We start from the raw sequence: 20,251 nt of genomic DNA, 5'->3' as shown, positions 1-20,251 counted from the left end.
TACCAAAGTGGTCAGAGCTCGTCTTATTTAGGGCTCCAGGCCACTAGAAGCTCTTAGGTGGTCCTCCACAAAATTACCTAGTGCAGTCAAGGGGGTTCACATGACATTAGCTCAGCAAATAGTGGTAATCATTAATAAAAAAAACTGCACATTAACACCAATTGATCAGTGTTTTACACAACAGCGTTGTGCTCGCTTGGATTGAAATTTTACTCACAAATTAGCACTCATTTCTGGTTGACACATGGAATCAGATGGAACAACCACAGTATTTATGCCAAGCAAAAACTCACACACAGCAACAGATACGCCTCTCTTGTTTCTCCCTTCTTTCATCTTTGCAACCCCCCCAAAACCCTGCTGGCAACCACTGGCTACAAAAACTTGAACCAATAATGTTAATGGGGGATCACATGGGAGCAGCGATTGAGCTGGGTGTGGGGTTTGCAGGGAAACTGCTTCCAAGCAAACACATTGTAGTCCTTTAAAGAAAGGGGAAGAATGTGCAACACATGCCCCTGAGCTTCAAGTCCTCTGGGAAGTGATCAGTTTATACAAGTCTTGGAAACATGATTTAGTCTTTTACAGGACACAAAAAAAATCTCCATTAAAAATCTATATAAAAAGTGTTCATTGCAGGGTTTCCAGACTGAAAAAAATCCCACACCACACTGGAAATATTTCTGTGGCCACACTTTCTTTGAAGCAATATTAACAAAAACATATTGACAAGTTGTGGTCAGGGGAGAAACCACCATCAGGGCAGAAGAGGTTAGATCTTCTGTGTCCTGTCCTGTCTCAGTATATATATCTTGTCCTGTGCAATAAGGATCTTGCATTAAATGGATATCGAGCTGTCTTACTGTGTTTTTGTATTCAGCACAAGCAAACTTTTATTCTGTTGGCACCGCATTTATCTGCTCGAGGAACAACAGCAGCTTTGTACACATTGCCCAGTTTGTGGCCTATAAAAAGCCTACAGCTAATTTTCCAAATTCCATCCACTCTAATAGAACAACCTCCCGATTAACAATATGGATATCTCTGCTTTTCCTTCACTGCTGGTCATATACACATTTGTGTGTGTGTATGTGTGTAATTATTCCATTTTAACCATTTTGTGTATGTGTGTGTGTGTGTTGGGGGGGGGGGGGGGTTAAGAAAAGAGTATCTTTTTAGGACTGAAAGCAGATTTGTAATGCAAATGGTAAAATTTCCCTCCTAGTTTAGTGACTGGGTGATCATGTATACTACAGTCAGGCAGGGCCACATTTACAACTTTGATATTTGTCAAGCTCTTTGTCTTTGACCCCCAAATATTTAAATATAGTGTGATTAGAAGAATATAAGTTTCTTTTCCATATGAGTTCACGTACATGGTGAAAGATTAGTTTTGAGTGTCCTGTGGAGGAACTGGCCTTCAACTTTATTACCAGATGAGGTCTTTATATTGGTCACTGGGATACATTTGGCAAAGTCGTCTTTTTTTTTTTTAAACCCAATGAAAACTTTTTTTTCTTTCTGTAGTATCTCTCCATGGCAACCACAGTGTGAGGAAGGTTTGGAAACGAGCTAGCTTGGTTTAAGCAGAGAAAACTGGTCAAATCTGTTGTGTGTGTGTGTGTGTTTTTTTTTTGAATAACCCACAGCTGAAACACATGTATGCAATGACACAAAAATAAAATTTACGGCTTGAATTTTTAAATCTCAACCATCATTTGGTTACACTGACAAATAAAGATTACCGAGGTTGTTTCCTTACATGGTGAAGTAGTTTAAACACTCCAATTTTCGTCTCCCGCTGGAAGATAGCCCGTGGGTTACATGGCAACTGTTTTAACCTAACTGAAGTGAATATATCCCATTAACCACCAGCCTCAGTCTGGTAATACCACTGGACAGGTGACCTGCAGGCCTATAACATGTCTCAACCCTCATTCATGTCTGCCTGGGATGAGGCCTGTCCAGAAAGAGGCCTCGAGGGCCTACTGTATCTCACGGTCATGTCTAATCTGGTTACCGCAGCAACAGCAGGGATTAGGAGTGTGATAAGGGAGGGACTCTAACGAGTCTGGTCATATGCATAATTCATGTAAACGAGCCAGGCTAGGAGGAAAGCACGAGAAGTTGATGGTTGATGAGAATATCCAGAACACACACACACACTTAGACATATACACAAATAATTAACCACTATCTCACGGATATCTCGTTGCAGTGTTGATGTACATGCAACACATCAAGTCTACATATTCGAGGTAAATCATAGTGAAGCCGTCTTTGCTGCAGACTTTGAAATGAGATTAATTCAACTTTTCTTTCGTTGCACTGCTCAGCTTTAAAGAAAAATACAAACACACCTACATGTTCACCCTGAAATGCTTTACTGAGTCAGTGATGCAAAAATTATGTGAGGCTGATGAGATGTGGTGTCATCCGTGCTTTAACAACACTCTGCAGCTGAAGCCCGGAAAACAATCACATCCAACGGTGTGACACGGGGTCATTTCAACAATATTAGTCATTTTCACTCACGAGCAGATGTCTTAAGGGACGAGATTATGGCTGTGATTTCACTGTGACTCAACATCATATCACTAAAGTGCGAATGTGCTTGTGTGTGTGTGTTTGTGTGCGAGAAAGAAAGAAAGAGATAGTCGGGTTGTCTGCATTAGTGAATTTGAATGCACTTGTTTATGTATATGTTGCTTCTCAGTGGACATGACAAATGTGTCGCCCCCTTCAGTGTGTGCTACAACGACATGCCGCCTTCCACCGCCCCTCACGAGCAAGCACACTAACACACAAACACACACATACACTCTGCCACCTCTTCGCCCTCGCTCTTCTCCTCGTGCCCCACACCCCCACACCCCACCTGCATAATAAACCCCCGCACCCTCACCCCCGCACCCCCTTCTGTCTTTCCTGCCAGAGCGCCCATGTCCAAACCAAACACAACAGATCAACAACTCGACATGCAGATCGTGTCACGGGATAAATTATGCGCAGCGTGTCAGCCTCATACGTGGGCTCTCGGCTGGCTGTCCGTGACATGTGTCAGGGTGCCCCTGCGTCTCCGCTGCACAACGCTAATGACGGGATGCCGGGTTAGCCGCCGATGCACCCCACCCCTCCGCCTGCCCCCAACCACCTTCTACCCCTTCAACCACTCCCCTACCACCACCACCCACCCCACCACCCACTCATCACCAGCGATGAGACAGTGTGTCACCTCTGTGAGGGTGGAAGTTTAAAAAAAAGGTTTTTAAGGGGATAAAGATGGACGATGTTTGGTCCAGTGTTTTATCAATGTGGATTTTTGGTTAAAAAGCAGTAAAAGTAAGTGTTTAATGTGTTTGGATTCGTGTAGAGTCCACGGATATCGAGAAATATTATAAAATAGGCAACCATCATAAACTGACACAATAAACAAGAATAAATAAACAATAAAAAAGTCATAATCGAGACAGAGGCTTTTGTCCTTTGTTGTTATTAAGTGGTGTGCAGCACTAAACCAAATGCCAAATGCTGGTATCAGTTCTGTACATCAGTCCGAACCTTTGATATACACAGCATGACATGCAAGACCTTTTTAAAACAATTTACCGGTCTCCCCTTCCTCCCCACCCCCGTCCTCATCCTCTCCCCTCCTCTCAAATCTCTACCTTCTCTTGGTGCATTTTTTATTTATGCCCTTTTTTTGTGGTCTTTGTATGCAAATCCTGTCTGACTTGTCTGAATTATGTGTGTCTGTCCGGGAGCTTCTGTGATTCGGAGTGACTGAGGATTGCACACACGGTGATTGCATCCACTGGGCCCACTCTGAGCCTTGCATAAGTAATTGAGATGTCAGTATGTGTTCTCATATTCCCACAACAAAACTGTAGGAAAACATGCACTGTTGAAGGTCATTTGAATAATTCCTTAATGGAAGGAAGGCCTTGTTTTTCAGGATGCATGAAAAAGCAAATGTCAATGATCAAAATCAAGCAGCATCATATCTCATGGAGGCAGCACTGATTCCTGGAGCACTTCACCCTCCATCTCCCTCTCTTTCCTCTCTGAAAAGATAGATAAGGGATAAGTGTCTTTGTGCATATCAAACACGGCACAAGCCACTATTTCTCAAGGGTCTTTTTGAAACACAAATTGGTTTTGAGACATTTTCTATGTTGACCTCTTTGATTTGAAATAGGAAATGACAGGAACATGGTAGTTCTCGTGTTAAAAAAAAAGAAAAGAAAAACCCTGAGAGGTCAGTGATTAAATCATACATACACACAATGGATGAGGGGAAATATGTCATTAATCTTTCATATATAGATTATTATTACAGCTATAGACAAGTCCCCAGGTGAACAGCCAAACACAGATAGTTATTAGCTGCTACATGGAGAAGGTGTGCATAGAAAAACACGTACCGGGCATAGGGCATGTTTATATCCTAGGGATTAACAATTCAAATGCATATTTTATGGAAAGATGCATGCCTTTTAACGTATACCTTAATGAAACTGAAAACGGAAAAGACTTACAACAAAACAGACCCGCTCCTGACCAAAAAGGGCAGGAAAAAATTGACACAGTAAGAACAGAATGGATAGGTATCGTATCTTGTTTTGTAAAACCACATCCTTCATCCACCAAGCTGGAGGAAACATTTCACCCCCACCAACACCACCCCCGCCCATGCTTTGTGTTTTGTCCGGGCTTGTGATGGATGAAGGGCCTGGCGACACACACCTGCAGATCTCATCCACCACCAAATCATAACTAAAGGCTTGGCAGACTGAGATGATCTCCTACATCCGTTAGCCTGCTGCTGTCAAACAACATCATTCTCTAAAGACAACTCTGTCACATCAACCCTCCCACCGCAAAATAAACCCACCTTGATGAAAGACTGCTGCATGTCCATCAAACAAAAAAAAGAAGAAAATATGTGTGCACAAATACACTGCTACTCAAACCAGCTGGGGTGTTGCACATGAGCAGCAGTGTAGCATGTGAGCTTTAATGAATAAAATCAACACATTTTAATACATTTACAATCTTATTAGTGAGCTATGAACGATATGAGGTAGGTTATAGGTGAAAAGTTAAACAGTAATAATAATAATAGACACTCCAAAAAGTGTCTCAAAATATAAAGTGAAAGTTGCTCCAAGAGCTGACTGACAAAAATATGACTTAAGGTTCTTAAATCCGTGTAACAGTTGCCTCACATTTTACAATGAGAAGCCTAGCAACAAAATTGAATCAAGTCCACGAACTGAGACTGAGATGAACGTAAAAATAGACCGAGGCAGGTATCCTCAGCTAAACGTGAATACTGATAACTTCTTCCCGAATGCAATTTCCACAATGAAGCCTCTTATCAGGATCCGAACAGATTTCTCCGACTTTAGTTTCTGATCCCGTACAAAGGCTCTCAGTCGTTGTTGCTTTGTTTGCTGATTCTCTGTCAGACATTGTTTGTTTGGTTTGAGGTATTTTGGAAGGGTATTAAACCATACGTCAGAGTTGTGTGCAAAAAGTTAGAGGTTTTGCACACTGCAGACGTACGCCGGGATCCTCAGCGGGAGCTTTGTCTTTGTTTTGTGGTTGACGATGATCTCCGCGTCGCTATCACACACAAAACCTGGAACGACGACCAGGAACATGCGAAGCTGAACAAAAGGACTTGTCAGGGAAAACCACAGGTGTTGTTTCCGCTGAGCATGCGTACATATTGAGGTAATAACACGCCTCGGAACTTTAGAGGTGAACCTCTGAGAAGAGATCAAACGGCACGAGCGCTTGGATCAACATGCCCCGTCTCATTCAGCTTCATTTCTCTGTGAGCCCTAACCCTAGAGTGACACCTCTCTATGACTGCCTTTAACAGATAACAGTGTGCTTTATACGATGTACTGGATAAGAGTGTAAAGCTGAGTACACATTCCCATGCTATCCCATATATATATATATATGTGTGTGTGTGTGTGTGTGTGTGTGTGTGTGTGTGTGTGTGTGTGTGTGTAGGTTAATACTCCCTCCCTATGTTCCCACCAGCCCAGGTAATTTTGTTATTCCGTTTGCGCCCTCTGTCTACACCCACCCCTGTCTGCTGTACATAATGGTCCAAGCCCTGGGAGGAAGCAGGCATTTACTTATACAAAACCTTGAGGAAATCCCTACCAATCCTCAGGGCTCACGTTCAGGAGCGCCCAAAACACAAAGGCTATGCAAATCTGCCCAGCCTGCGTTTATCTACCCTCGGTTTCCGTTTGCACCGCGGGAACCAGCATTGTGCTGTGCGTGGCGATTATCGCATGTAATTTACATAGAATACGCACAGGAAACAGTGCACTGATCTCTAACAAAGCAGGAAAGAGTCTCTATCGGCTCAGGAGCTATCTGACGGCGCAGCAAAATTACAGGTTTAGCTGTGGGGTATTAAACCTACAAGGTGTTTTTTATTTCTGGTGTGCAGGGAACACTATCTCCTCCAAATGTTGCTTGTTTATCTGCCTTGTTTGTTTTATAACCCAACTCTAGCAGTCCCCTCTCTGAGAAAGCTGCATCTTCAGCCGGGGCTAATCTGCCCTCTGCCTGTGTTTCCTTTGTCACTGAATCCATGTATCAACACAGCGAGGTGCAGTCAGATTGAGGAGGTGTGTAATTGCACAAAGACACTCGTGCTAATATAGCTGGGAGACTGAGTATGTGTGACTGACTCAGCTGACACAAGACATGTTGTGAGTGTGAGGAATGGAAGTCATAACACTGCAGCATGGCTTCATCCATACAAAGGCTGGTACTGTAAGTACTCTATCAGAAACCTGAGACATGAGGGCGAGATGAGAGATCGGATTCCTGATGCAGACGCTTCACCTGCGGGACTGCCCGGGGAAGAAAACCCCAAAGCTTGTTGATACCTTTGGCTGGGGGTCACGCAGAGGTCGTGGCCCCTAATAAATCTCCTTTCAGCTTTCACACCGGCTGAATACTGAGGCAGTGCTATAAATTTGATAAAGCTGGATGTGAAACATAACAAAAGTCAACTGCGCGCACACACACACACACACACACACACAAACAAAACAAAACTGAAGGGCCCTGATGACACAGAAGCTGTGTGATTTGTCCAAAACATTAATTACGAAATATCTGAAAACGATCAGTAAAGTGGAACGAGAAACTGCAACAACCTCCACTATATCTGACCGACAATTAAAAAAAACAAACACAAAAAAGCCTGTATCCAGTGATAAGTGACACTTCATCAAAAAACATATACATTTTAGTTGGACAAATCAACCAAAAAATGTGTACATGTACTGAAATAATAGCATTTATCGCACACATGTATTCAGTTTGGTTGTGATTAATGTGACACAGGCTAGGCCGCAGATTCACCCGTAGCGTCTCAAGAATCACATAAAAGGTATTATTCAGTTTTGATTATAGACTCCCTATTGCCCCCATTTTTTTTAAACTTAAGCAGAACAGACAGCCATCTGATTTCGCTCCAAGAAGACACGCAAAAAATACACTGCCGTCATTAATACAACACTGATTCTTTCAGTACGGCCCTCCGAAGGCCAGTCACAAGCCTAGCATGGGTTTCTTACTGTACAATAGGCACCCTTACAGGCTTATCATCCCCGTCATCTTCATCATTATAATCATTGGTGGTATGATGCGGCTCAGTCATCAGTTGTAAGTATGACACCAGTGACTTTTATTTTGTCTAACAATTTGGGAAAAACATAAAAGCAGGCCTGTTACAGAACACAGAATATGTACCAGCAGCGAGACGTTTCGAATCTCACCTCCAGTTTGCTAAGAATAGCCACTAGAGGAAATCCTGTTACACTGGGCTAGGATTTGACATGGGTGTACACACTTGACTTTGCTCGAGAGCAAATTCTACAAAGCCGAGTTTTTACATTTTGAGTTCGGTGCACCGCCATGACAAAAGAACACACAACCACAAAAATCTGACTGTTAACAACTGCTTTGGGGTTTATTTTACAATTTAGAGAGAGAGAGAGAGATAGAGAGAGAGAGAGAGAGAGAGAGAGAGAGAGAGAAAAGAAAAATGAAACAAACTAATCGGTGCTAAAAAGTCGTGTTTTTTTTCTTTCTTTACAATATTGTCGATAAAACATTGAAATGTATAGTCATTGTGCATCGCTTATTTATTTTCCACACCATTTCATGCATCAAGTTGGATGCAAGTAATAATTAAAATCATTTCTGTAAACCAAGCCAAAGAAGCTAAATTTGTATTTTTCTTTAAAAAAAGGTCATTTCGTAGCTCTACAGCATATATCTATGTACACCATCTGTTTTTATTTTTTAGCTTTTTCTTTTTGTATATAAAAATGACAATATAAAAGTTCAAGAATGCACACACCTTAAGATACAAACAATTTTGAGCCGTTTTTCAAATGGTAAGATATGTCTCATGGAGTACTGACATTTCACTGGTAATCATTTACACGTGACGGACTGTTCTCTTTACAGCTGAATAAAGCGACACAGTTTAGAAAGAGAAAAGTTGTAACAAACCATACAACTGGAAAATTGCTATGAGGTGATACTTCACAACAAGGAAAAAGTTTCTTCAGCAAACTTGCATACCGATGGCCGTTCATTTCCACTGATTGACTCAGAACCAGAAGCAGCATTTCAGTTTTTCCAAATGTTCATGTGATCTTTTTTTTTCTTTTTTTTACACTGACAGATTTATGAGCAGGCCATTCATCATCAAAAACATTGCCGTGACAGAAACCCAAGAAGGAAAGAGGGTGGGGTGGGGTGGGGGGGTTGATAATCCTTGATCTTTTAAAATCTGATTTTGACAAATGCAAGATATTTCAAAACATGTTCTCTTTACAAATTCAACTGTCTAAGGTGCTACTTCAGTCTTTCGGGGTATTCTTTCATTCTTTTGGTGTATACATTGAATTTTCCACCTTCTTCATATCAAGTAATATACAGTTATCTTTTCCACCAATTCTGTCCACTCGCCACTTTTACCGTTGAAGCAGTAGTTGTATTTTTGCCATGAAAAGATTAAAATCTCGTGTTTAACCTTGATTCACTAAAATACATGCACAGATCAGACAAATAGCATATAAATATATTACAAAATAAGTGTAAAAAAGCTTGGCGAAACAAAAACAAATTGACATGAAAAGACATGGTCCAGTCAGGCAGTTATCACAAAAAAAAATTAATAATAATAAGACTTGATTTTTTTTTTTTTTCTGGCGGCTCAGTTCGGCCCAGTGCAGTAACTGTGAACAACGTCATTTTTAGTGCAATGAAAATCGAGTCAGTTCCACAGCTGTCAGTCCTTACTCTCAGCTCGAGACATTGTTTAAACCTTCTCCATTTTGTCTAGCTTCTCCAGTTTCTCCAAAGCGGTGACAAACACCAGGTGGTCCTCTGGAGACTTGCCATGGGTCTTGCTGAGGTGCAGTTTGACTGCGTGTTTGCTGACGAATGTCCGATTGCAAAGTCTGCACTGGTACACGGAGCCTGTGTCGTCCTCTGGCGTGGTCAAGGCTGACAGGGGGCTGCCGAATGTCATTTTGTCTGTGATCACCTTCGAGGCAGCCTGCTGCTCCCGTAGGTGCTCAGCTGACAGTTTGGACAGGTCCTTCAAGCTGAAGCCCAGGTGAGACTCCAGGTGGCTGATGTAGGAGGAGGGAGTCCTGAACTGAGAGGCACAGTCACCACAGAGGAACACGGGCTGGCACGAGTCCATGTTCTTGAGAAACTTGGTGCCCCCAGTCCGTCTCAGCTGGTACTTGACATTAGCCAGCCAGTGGGATATGGTAGTCATGGAGAGGCCCGTGAATTTACAGATGTGGACCCTTTCCTGAGGCCCCAGGTCGGTCATGGCGTAGCGGCCCTCTGGGGTCTCCCTCAGGCTAGACGCAAACTGTGCCTGCAGAATGAGGAGATGCTGGGGATTCCAGTTTGACTGTCTCCCTTTCCTCTTCTGCACTGGGGAGAGGTCCTCGAGGGCATCCTCAAACGCGCTGCCATCAGCGTCCGACTTCTCTGAGATGGAGGAGGGAGTTGAAGATTTGGGCGTAAGTCTCCCGGTGAGGTTCTTTACCATGTCTGAAATGTCCATCAGAGCGTTCTCTCTCAGGGGTGAGGAGACTGTGTCAGGGAGGGAAATAAGGGGTTTGTTACCATTTACGCTACTGTTGGTCAAAAGTGCACTGCTGCTTTTGTTGTTGTTGTTGTTGCTATTAGTGGCGGACTTATTTTTACTCAGGTCTATGGGCTGGTCATTATTTTCATACAGCTGGTAGTGGTTGACGGGCTCAGCTGGCTTGCCCTGAGGAGTTGGGTTGAAAGCTGGCTTTTCCATCATGCTGTTGCTGATTTTGTAAAGCATAGACAGTGGATCTGCTGCGGGACTTACTGGTTTTGAGGCTTTCCCCAGGTGTGTGTTCATGATTGATTGGAGTGCGCTAAGAGGGTTGATGAAAGGACTTTCAGGTGAGTGATCGGTGATGATGCCAAGACTGTTTCCGTTAGTTACTGGGGATTGGCACGTCTCAGAGCCATTCTTTGAATGGTTGCTGTGGCTATCTACTAGGCTCTCTTTGGGCTCCTTCTTGCAGATAAGCTCTGAATCTACACTGCCCGGGCTGCTACTTCTCATACCAGACGGTTTACCTACGGAAAGGTCATTTGGAGATGCCAAATGCTCTCGCTGTTCTCTCAGTGCAGGGGAAGGCGATTTTACCAGCGATGGCTGTCGGCATCTTTCCAGGCTCACCATTTTCTCCTCCTTTTCTTTCTTCACAGTGGCAGCTTTTCCTGTCACTTTCTCCACAAGCTCCTCCATGGCGGTGACATTGCTCCTTAGGGGAGTAGGAGAGGAAGGGCTCCGAGGTGAGTGGATGACTGAGTTGGGGTCGCTCACTAGACTTCGTAGACCACTGTTAAACATTGGCTGCATCTGAACACTCTGGACAGTCGGGGGTAGAACAGTAGCTGAGCTTTTCACGGCACCCTGCAACTGGTAGGCCGCATGAATGCTAGGGTAGCCACCCCATGTGGGCGTGCCTGTCTGAGCCTTGCTGATAGCACTAGATACTGTGTTCTCAAGGGATTTGAGAATATCTAAACCCTCTTTAGGGGTCTCCTCCAGGTCTTCTTCTCTAAGGTATTTATACGACGTGGTGTCAGTCTCAGATTTCTCACCTGAGTCGTCTTTCTCTTCCTTGATTTTTTTCTCCACTTGCTCGCCTCCTTCCACTTTTTCATCCTCACCCGCTTCCCTCTTTTCCTCTGAGCCAGAGGAGAGTGCAGGAGACACTGGCTGGGACTTAACCGTACTGGGAACAGGGAGTCTGGTGGTGGTTGGCGGTAATGGGATAGACTGAATCTTTTCTTCCACCACTGGATCAAAGACTAGCTGCTTGCCCTTTTTGGAAGCAGAATTTGTGACCTTCAAAAAGTGACCTGTAACCATCATGTGGGCAGTCAGCTGCTGCAATGTATCATGGGAGCTCCCGCACTCCATGCATTTTAGAATCTGTGCTTTGCGAGCCTCAAACTGCCATGTGTAGCTGGCACCATTCTGGTAGCCATAGCGGTTGTTTGGCGTAACATAGGGGTTAGCTGCAGCTTTTGTGTCTTTGCCAACATCCCCAAGAGAGACACTGCCACCACCACTACCAGCATGGATAGAGTCTGGGGAGCATGGAGAGACTATAGCATCTTGGATAGCACGTTTTTTAGCTGAAGTGGGTACCAGTTTAGTGGCCAAGGCTGGCACTGGTTCTTTGAGAGGCACTTTCTGGTAATGCTTGGTCTTGATCATATGAACGCTGAGATCTTGCAGAGATTCAAATGAGTGGCCACAGTACATGCATTTCAGAACTTTCTGGGCGTCCTCTTTCCCCTCCATTTCCATCAAGGAACGCTTACGTGGTTTGGACCAGCGCTTTCCCTGATCTTCCTCTTTGTCTTTGTTGTCATCTCGATAGTGGCCCGTCTCATTCATGTGGACCGTCAAACCCACCAGTGTGTCATAGGCAGCACTGCAGTCTTTGCAGCGGAACTTGCTCGCACCAGTAAAAACAGAGCCATACAGCTTGTTGTTCTGTCGGTAGAGCTGCACTGTGCTGAAGAGGCTAGGCTCTGGTAAAAGGTGATAGGGGGTCTGCTGAAGTGTTTTGGCAAGTGCTGCCTGATGCCAGTCATAGGCTACACCACTACCATTACTGGCAGCAGCACTGCTGCTCCCACTGCTGCTGGTTGCACTGTGGCTGCTAACAGAGCTAGCTGCTGTGCCATTTGTACTGCCACTTGTGCTCCCTGTGTGGTTGACAGTGGTGCTGGAGGTCTTGCCGTTATGGTGACTGCTAGCCATGTTGACCCCACTGCTCTTATTTATGGTTGTAGTTGTGGACACAGAGGCAGTAGAGGCAGGCTCTGGACTAGTGAGGGCACTGTTGACACTGCCAGCTGCAGCAGGCTTAGATTTCATGATGTCCATTGTGATGCTAGACCAAGAGGCATCTGAGATGAGGTTTGCATAGACGGCCTTCATCTGTGCCAGGCTATCCTGGAAAGAGAGGCCGTTGTTGGGACGGAAGGGAAAAGCTGAGCCCTCCCTCTCCTGACCATCCCTGGAAGAGGTGCTCTTGAAGTCTGCAAGTCGGTCGCTAGCATCACTAAGCGGAGACCCGTATCCAGCGTCAGGGTTAGTGCCATTGCTGAGTGGGGAGTCTCTGTAGCTAGGTGGTCGGCCCCCATCCACGTCTTCTTCTTCCTCGTTGCAGAGGAACTCAGTGTCCTGGCCGTCTAATGAGAGGCCGTCATCCTGCAGGTGCTCTTCCTCATCGTGAGCAGCTGCCTTAAGCTCGTCCTCGGGCATGTACGCTGGAGTACAGAGAGACAGCAAGAGAGAGGAGATAAAAATGGGGGGGGGGGAGAGAAAAGAGGTCAGCTCAGTGAAATTAAAGATTTACAGCACACTAACAGGACCACTGTCAAAATAACATGGAATGAATGCTCAATGGTGGGAAATGCAGGCTTTTATTCTCACCCAGTGTGAGTGTGCGTATATGTCTGCATGCATGCATGCATGACTTTGTGTGTACTTTGCACACATGTGTCTCTGAAAGCCAGTGGTGAAAAAAACCTCCAAGGGAAAAATAAATCACTGAGCTTCTGACAGTTGTCCTTTTCCTTCCCAACTATCTATTCCTCCACACATGCCTCATGTTCCCCAGGAAATGACTGGCTGTTTGGCCTTGTTAGCCAGCTGCATGCTTGCATGTTCAGCCCCCCCACCCCCCCTTTCTCTTTCTTTCTCACTTTTCCAAGCCTGTACTGCATCTCACTCATCTAGTCCATGAAGCCTAGCTCCTCGCCCATTCAAGTTATTCGACTGGAGAGGGACTGAAAAAAAAATTACCACTTTGGAGATATCACAGTTTTCCTAACCCACTCCAATTAGCTGACGGCCATTTTCAACTGTGCTACTATGCAGGAACTGGAAAAACAATGCTCTCTGGTTTGAGAGCAATACAAATGCTACCGATCGTTGCAACCAGTTTATATATTTGCACTCCAGCTGTTCGATGATCCATGACAACATGGACAATGTCTTAAAAAGACAGATTAAAACAGGAAGGCAAACACTCGATCAAAGAAAAAAAGCCCAGCGGAAACAGAACTAAGATGTAACAGGTTTCGAGGAAAAAGAAAAAACGTAAAGTCAAACGATATTGAAAGGCCGACTACGTGCATTTGGAGGTGTGCATTTTTGTGAGTGTGTGTGTGTGTGTGCATGCAAAGAAAGGCACAGTAAGCATTAGCAAGTTGCGCAGACAGGAGGTGGTTAGGGGGAGAATAAGTGAATGAGAAGAAGACGTGGGAGAGAAAGAAAAAGTGAGCAGGAGGCGGTGGGTTTGTTGGGTGGGGAGAGGCGGAATGAGAGGAAAAAAAAAGGGAGAAAGAAGAGGGTGAGTGAGGCAGGGAGACAGGAAAGACGGCCCCCTAGCTTCTTCCTTTATCTCCTTCCTGCATGGTGAGATGTGTGTCCTACATGCCAGTATCAGTCTCTCCCGATGAAACAGATGTGCTGTCAACTTCAAACGGCACGCTAACCTGTCATATCATAATCTAAGTGGACATAATACCTGATATATATACACTGGCACCATTTACTGCTGCCTGGGAGGAGATGGGTGGAGGGTGGAGGGTGGTGGGTGGCGGCGGGGAGGAGGTGAGCAGCTGCACCATCAACTGTGAGTATGTGATGATGTGCATGTGCGTACGTGTGAGTGCCTCCGTAAGTGCCTGTTTGCGATTGCGACTCCGCACGCATGCTCACCTTCCGTGCCCATGTGTGTACTTTATGCATTTTTCCCCCACTCGTACACATTTGCTCTTACAGCGCAAACCTGAACCCACCGACCATAATATTGCCTATAAGTCTGAGTTCGCTGTGTGCTACTGATACACCCTTCTCCAAATGAGCAACATACTCCCCTAACGCCTGACAGGATTTCTGTGAAATGAGAGCACTACAGGAGAACCTGGCTGCGCTTCAATCCCACTGACAGACTGAGACCGAGACAGTTTCTAAAACTCCTGAAAATCCCTAACACAGCAGATTAGCATTATGTGCTGTACTCTCTACAACACATCTGCAGAGTGTCTTCTGCTACAGTGCCTTCCCTCTCACTAACCCGCTTCCAAAAGAGGAGGCTATCAATACATATCAGCCTTTTTAATATACAAAGCATCCTGCAGAACGGCTATCCATTCTTCTCAAGCCCACAGGAACGGCGCAAGCATACAGTAGGAATTACCTATGTGAGTCACTCACATCAGCTGCAGCCAAAAAAAACAGCTAAACCCCAATAGCTGGCAGTGTTTAATAAGTAGACACTCGCAGATACACAGACAGCAGGAATGAGAAGCAGCAGATCAGAAATATCCCTGGGTGAGTGACAAAACACAGACTGCAGCAGGGAGGGGCTTCGAGCGATGAGCAGGTCGCCAGGGAACCCTTTGACGATCCCTGTCAATCAATTCCTGTCCTGCCATGTTGTCATGGAAACAACAAAGAGGGAGATATCAAAAGCCCACAGACAAAAGACTGGCAGAGACAGACATCTGTAAAAATCACAGGCAGCAAGTGGACGGCTTCGCAAGCCATAAACGTACAACGTTCGTGATGAAACCTGAGTCTGAAATAAATGATCTCCCCATCTGTTTTGAGATGCCGCATGAATTCTGACAGGATGCTAAAATCCAACAAATATTAGAAGCTACGCATCAACTCAATCACCCGCAACTTGAAGAAGTGCGATTGTGACTGGCGGCCAGATTAAGCCCCTTCTCTTCTCCTGGATGCACATATGCAGAGCAACACCAGCAGCAAGGGGCGGGCCCGGGAAGGGCTGGCGTGCCGTCCCTGGCGGTTTGGTTTGCCGAGTGGGTGATGGCTGTGAGCAGGGCCATCTGCACGGGCGCCAAAGCGCCTGTCACTTTTGCTCGGGGACGTGCCGCCATCAAGGAGACAGGCGGCAGTGCGGCCAGGATAGGACTGCAGACTCACTGTCACAAGCAGCAGCAATCAAGCCCGCCACCAGCCACGCCAGATCACCAGCAACAACAACAACAACAGCAACAACACGGGGAAAGGAAGCAAGACTCATCCACCCGGTGTCTCTGATCTCCTGGTACCTGCTCAGAGGGTTAATGTAGCGCTAACAAAAAGGCTTATAAAATTTGTAAAGTAGCAAAATGGGTTTGTAGAAGCCCCTTCAAGTGTTGTAAAGAGCTCTTTTAAAAATGCATAATGCACAAATAGATTGACATACACACTTAATAGAGCTGTAATGCATGCATTATCAAAGGTTTTCATGTCTCTGGTTACCAAATACACTTTGGAACACAGACCCTTATTTGATTAGAGATAAGAGCTTTAAAAGAGCTCAAGTATGTGTTTTGTTCCCATCTGCCTCATTTATTATTATTCATATTTAAATGAGATAGTTCCTGAAGGACTACCCAAACTAATGCACCCATGAAGCACCCTTGATTCTAACTTCTGCCTAATATGTAAAGATTGCAGAGCGCCGTGCACCATTACAGATGTTTGCTATCGCAATCCGTGATCAAGTTTGTGCGTTTAACGCAAGCACTCAGGGACCACACCAGAGACGAGTCTGTGCAGTGCCCTGTTATGTTTGATATCATGTTTTCTGATGAAAAGTCTGCGGTGAACGCCCTGCCTGCTGCCTCAACACAACACTGGGCCTCACAGCGAGACAGAGCGATGGACCTATGTACAGATCATCTCTTAAACATTTTCTCCGTCTACATGCAGCGTAACTTTTTTTCGTGTGTGTGTATGACTTGATTTTTGTAAATGATACCAAATGAAATACAACCAGCGGGATACGTCAGCTTTTTTGGCGAGGAGCAGAGCAGAAACATATCACTCCTTTTCAAAACTTTGCTATCTTTCTCCGCCCTACCCATTTTTTTTCTTCTTTTTTTTTTGCTTTCTCCTTTTTCTTTGCTGCGAGTCTGCTGGTTGTTAAATCAATAAAACTCTCTGTCAGGCTCGCAGAGCTTCACCATTTGGCCGCTGTCAAAGCCAAACAAACCAGATAAGAAAGGCAGAAAGGCGATGAAACGAGCGAGGGAGAGGCAGAGAGGGGGGAAAAAAAGAAGGGGATGAAACCAGTCAGCCTCCCCTCGCCACCACCTCCGTTTCACCAGCAACCCCTCCTTCTATTTATTTACACACATTTCTTTATTTATTTGATGTGAGTTTGGGAAGAGGGGGCAATCACGGCAGTCATTTGCGGCACTAATGTCCAATCATGGGGCCCTTCACTCATGTGATTTAGGCAGTGCAGGAGTGGGGTTCGCGGCGCAGAATGGTGCGAGGAGGGTGTAGAAGGCGGCGGTGAGGTGGGGGGCAGAGGCCGTTTAGGCCGGCCCCTAATAGGAAACTGGCAGTCTTATTCCTTCCCCAGATTCTGTTTGTCACCCCGCTCTCCATTACGTGCCTCCCAAGCCTGATGGCTTTGGACAGGAGCTGATCAAAAAGCCATCGCTTGACCTACACGCCGTGGCAGAACGAGACTCACGTCCTGCGCAGGGAGAGGAGAAGATGAGACAGAAGAGGAGAAGGAGGGGTGTATGTCAGTGCGTGGTGCAGAGCTGGAGAAAGAGGGGGGGTGATAGCTCTCGGACCGGGACAAGAGGGCTGTAAATAAAATGACATTATTATTTCCTCTGTCCCGTCATGTAGAAAAGCCAATTATGGTAATGCTGCTGCCAGCGTGTCAGAGGGAATGCTGGGATGTGCTTCCTGTGAAGCGGCTAACATGAGAGCAATGCCCTGATCAGGAACACAGGCCTCAGTTTGACAAGATACTGAACAGATAGGAAGAACAAGAAATAGCGAGGGACAAGTAAGGGAGAGAGAAAGCGAGAGGGGTAGGGCCTTGTTTTCTTAATAGATAAATATTAATACACCTGGATGGATTGAGGACCTAGAGTCATCTATTCACTTTCAAATAGTTCACTTTCAACGAGGTGTAGAAAGTAACAAAATAAACACCAGTGAGGAGGTGTGTCATACAGAATCTTATTAAGTTCAGCTTGGTGATGTGAAAATGATAGAGATGCCCAAGAGAAGTTATCGACCCCAAAAGTTCATGAATTATATTCTGTCACACCTCAAAATTTGACGAGATGAATTATGCAAAGGCGACGGTGAAAGAGCCGGATATTGAGGGTGAAGGCGATCATTTACTTTAGAAGCTAATTCGTTCTCATCTCATCTCAGGCTTCTCCACGGTATCCCGTTCTTAAAAATTCCTCCCGCGCTTGATAGGGGTTCTCTCCTTAAAATAATTCCTCAGCTACCTTTCTCCTTTCACTCTCGTCCATTACCCCTTCTTTCTCTTTTTCTCCCACCCTCCTCCTCTTCCTCCTCCCCTCTCCGGCTTTGCTCACACGCCCACATGGGCCCCTCCCAAGCGGAATAATGGGAGCATATGGCCTAGGCAGCACCTACAGGGCCTTAAATAACTGCTGCAGCATTCCAGCTCGCTGTACCAATTTATCTCTCAACCCCCCCCCTCCTCTTTGCACCCCATTTCAAAACACTTCTAGCTTGAGTTGAGCTCAGCAGACAGCAGCGGATGGGACATGTTGTTCTTCAGACACATAGCAACATAATGGACTGACACAGAAAGTGGTGTAAAAGTGATTAAGCGTCGTGCGCATGGGACTGGTGTTGAAATCCAGTTTTATTGGCAGATATTCACTAGCCTTCTTAGCGATCATTTTGCTCTGGCAAACACCTCAAGTCGTGTTGCGTTACGGTGAGCTAGTAGCATTATTTAAACTCACCGCCGTGATGCTTTAGATAGTGTTGTGTGTTGAGTGAGCTGAGCGTATACATATCAACGCTGGACCTTTATTTGCCAGTCTGTCCGTTTAAATTTTTGGTCGACAGCTATTGAAACAAAGCATATGCTAGCTGGAAGTTGCAAGAGTTTCCTTTTGGGCTTTGAGAGAAAGGAGCTCAGGTTCAGTGTGTTTTGAATGAATAAAAATGCATACAAAGCGTCCACTTAGTTGCCTAAATTCTGTTCACCTGATGAGATTACTGTCCTATAAATGTGGGGCTGAAGAGGTAGCAGGCGCTAACCTGCTACAGGTCACGCTCTCGTGTAAATATGTCCCGCAGACTTCCTTCTATACGACCTTAAAAAGAATGATATATGGATTAATGGGCAGCTCGTGTTGGAGTGTTTATGCACATGAGTGTCATGTAAGTGCCTGGGCAGGTGTAATGTCTAAGTAGAGGGGCTGAATGTGTGCGCAAATGAGAGAGAGTGAGTGCGAAAGGTGCTGCTGTTTTATTTATAGAGCCAGCGCTATTTATACCCAACTCAAAGATCAGTTCAGAGAAGCTTGCTTGTGGGCCACAGCCAAGATCACTCTCCATTACAGTGCATGCTTAACACCAAAACACACACATGCACGTACACTCTCGCCTATATGCGAGGTGGGGCTGCGGTTGCCATCATATCTGCTTCGTACATATACACGCAGTAACAAAACAAAGTGATTTAGTGCGTATATGGTACAGCCATGCATTCGTTCACGAAGCGGTGGATGAGGAAGGGGAGAGGGTGGGGGTGCACGGGGGTGAGCCCACACTGACTGACTGAGTGTTCTTCATGGAGTACAGCAGGCTTTAACATGCTCAGGGATCAATACAGTGAACCAGCGCCAATCGATTGCAATTCATCTGGCTATTTTTTTTTTTTTTTTTAAATTTCATTCTCACCCACTCACACTGCACGCTGAGCAGCAACCCTGCGAAGCAATACATAAATAAACATACACACATTTGCATACAGAAGAACACACACACACACACACACACCTGAGCCGCTGGAATGATGCCCCCCATCCCCACCCCCCCGGCCCCTTGCAAAAGCGTGTTCAATAAACCCGTATGGAATTTATTTATTTTTATTGAGCATATCAGCCCATCCTGGTCCTCTCTGCATAACAAGGCCTGTATAATTAAACCATAAATTTCAGTGCGCTCCTTTAATTACCACAGACAATGTCAGGAGGCAGCAGGGTAAACAAATGGCTTTGAAGTGAGCGAGGGGGGAAAAAAAAAAAAAAAAGGTTCGACACAGCAATGGAGAAGCTGTTCATTTTGGTGAGAATGTTGTTGCACTTGAAAAGGATGAAATGTTAAAAAGAGTGTACGTGCTCGGGGACTACAGTATGTATTTTTTTTCCTCCCTCCTGCCTTTTCTAGGAATACTTTTGAGGGATGCAGTTTTGTCTCAGAGTGAAAGAAGAAATAATCAGCGCATTGCTGCAAGCATGACGACGTGCAAATATGTATGTCTGGATGAGCACAGTACACTTGCGACTACTAATAAACTGAGTAATGGAGTGGGTGTTTTGTGTGTGTGTGTTTGCATTTGTGCCTTTTTTAAGCCTCTTTTTCCCATGAACACACAGAAGATGCAGATGGTACGCTCGTGTTTATATGTAGTTTACGGGAGAAACCAAGTTTCTTGAGTACGACTGGAGACACCTATACGGTCTTCAACAGCATACAGCATATACAAATGTGTGTGTTTGTGTGTGTATTGTGCACACGTGTGTAAGCTTTAGGTCAATGTCAACACACAGACCTGCTTCT

General features: G+C 45.1%; 2 protein-coding genes across 3 annotated transcripts in view; one reads left to right on the top strand and one right to left on the bottom strand.

Moving 5' to 3' along the window:
* LOC109204128 (uncharacterized) overlaps nucleotides 1–20,251 on the top strand; it is a 149,190-nt gene that overhangs the window by 90,487 nt on the left and 38,452 nt on the right. The window lies entirely within an intron of this gene.
* LOC100695646 (teashirt homolog 1) overlaps nucleotides 7,990–20,251 on the bottom strand; it is a 35,812-nt gene continuing 23,550 nt past the window's right edge. For both annotated transcript variants that reach the window (XM_003443697.4, XM_005450656.4), the window contains exon 3: nucleotides 7,990–12,912. In XM_003443697.4, coding sequence (XP_003443745.2) covers nucleotides 9,377–12,912 — 3,536 coding nt within the window. In that variant the 3' untranslated portion in view covers nucleotides 7,990–9,376. The remainder of the gene's footprint in view (nucleotides 12,913–20,251) is intronic.

This window comes from Oreochromis niloticus, linkage group LG11 (genome assembly GCF_001858045.2).
Source record: "Oreochromis niloticus isolate F11D_XX linkage group LG11, O_niloticus_UMD_NMBU, whole genome shotgun sequence".
NCBI lineage: Eukaryota > Metazoa > Chordata > Actinopteri > Cichliformes > Cichlidae > Oreochromis > Oreochromis niloticus.
This window is presented reverse-complemented; position numbering and strand designations above follow the sequence as displayed.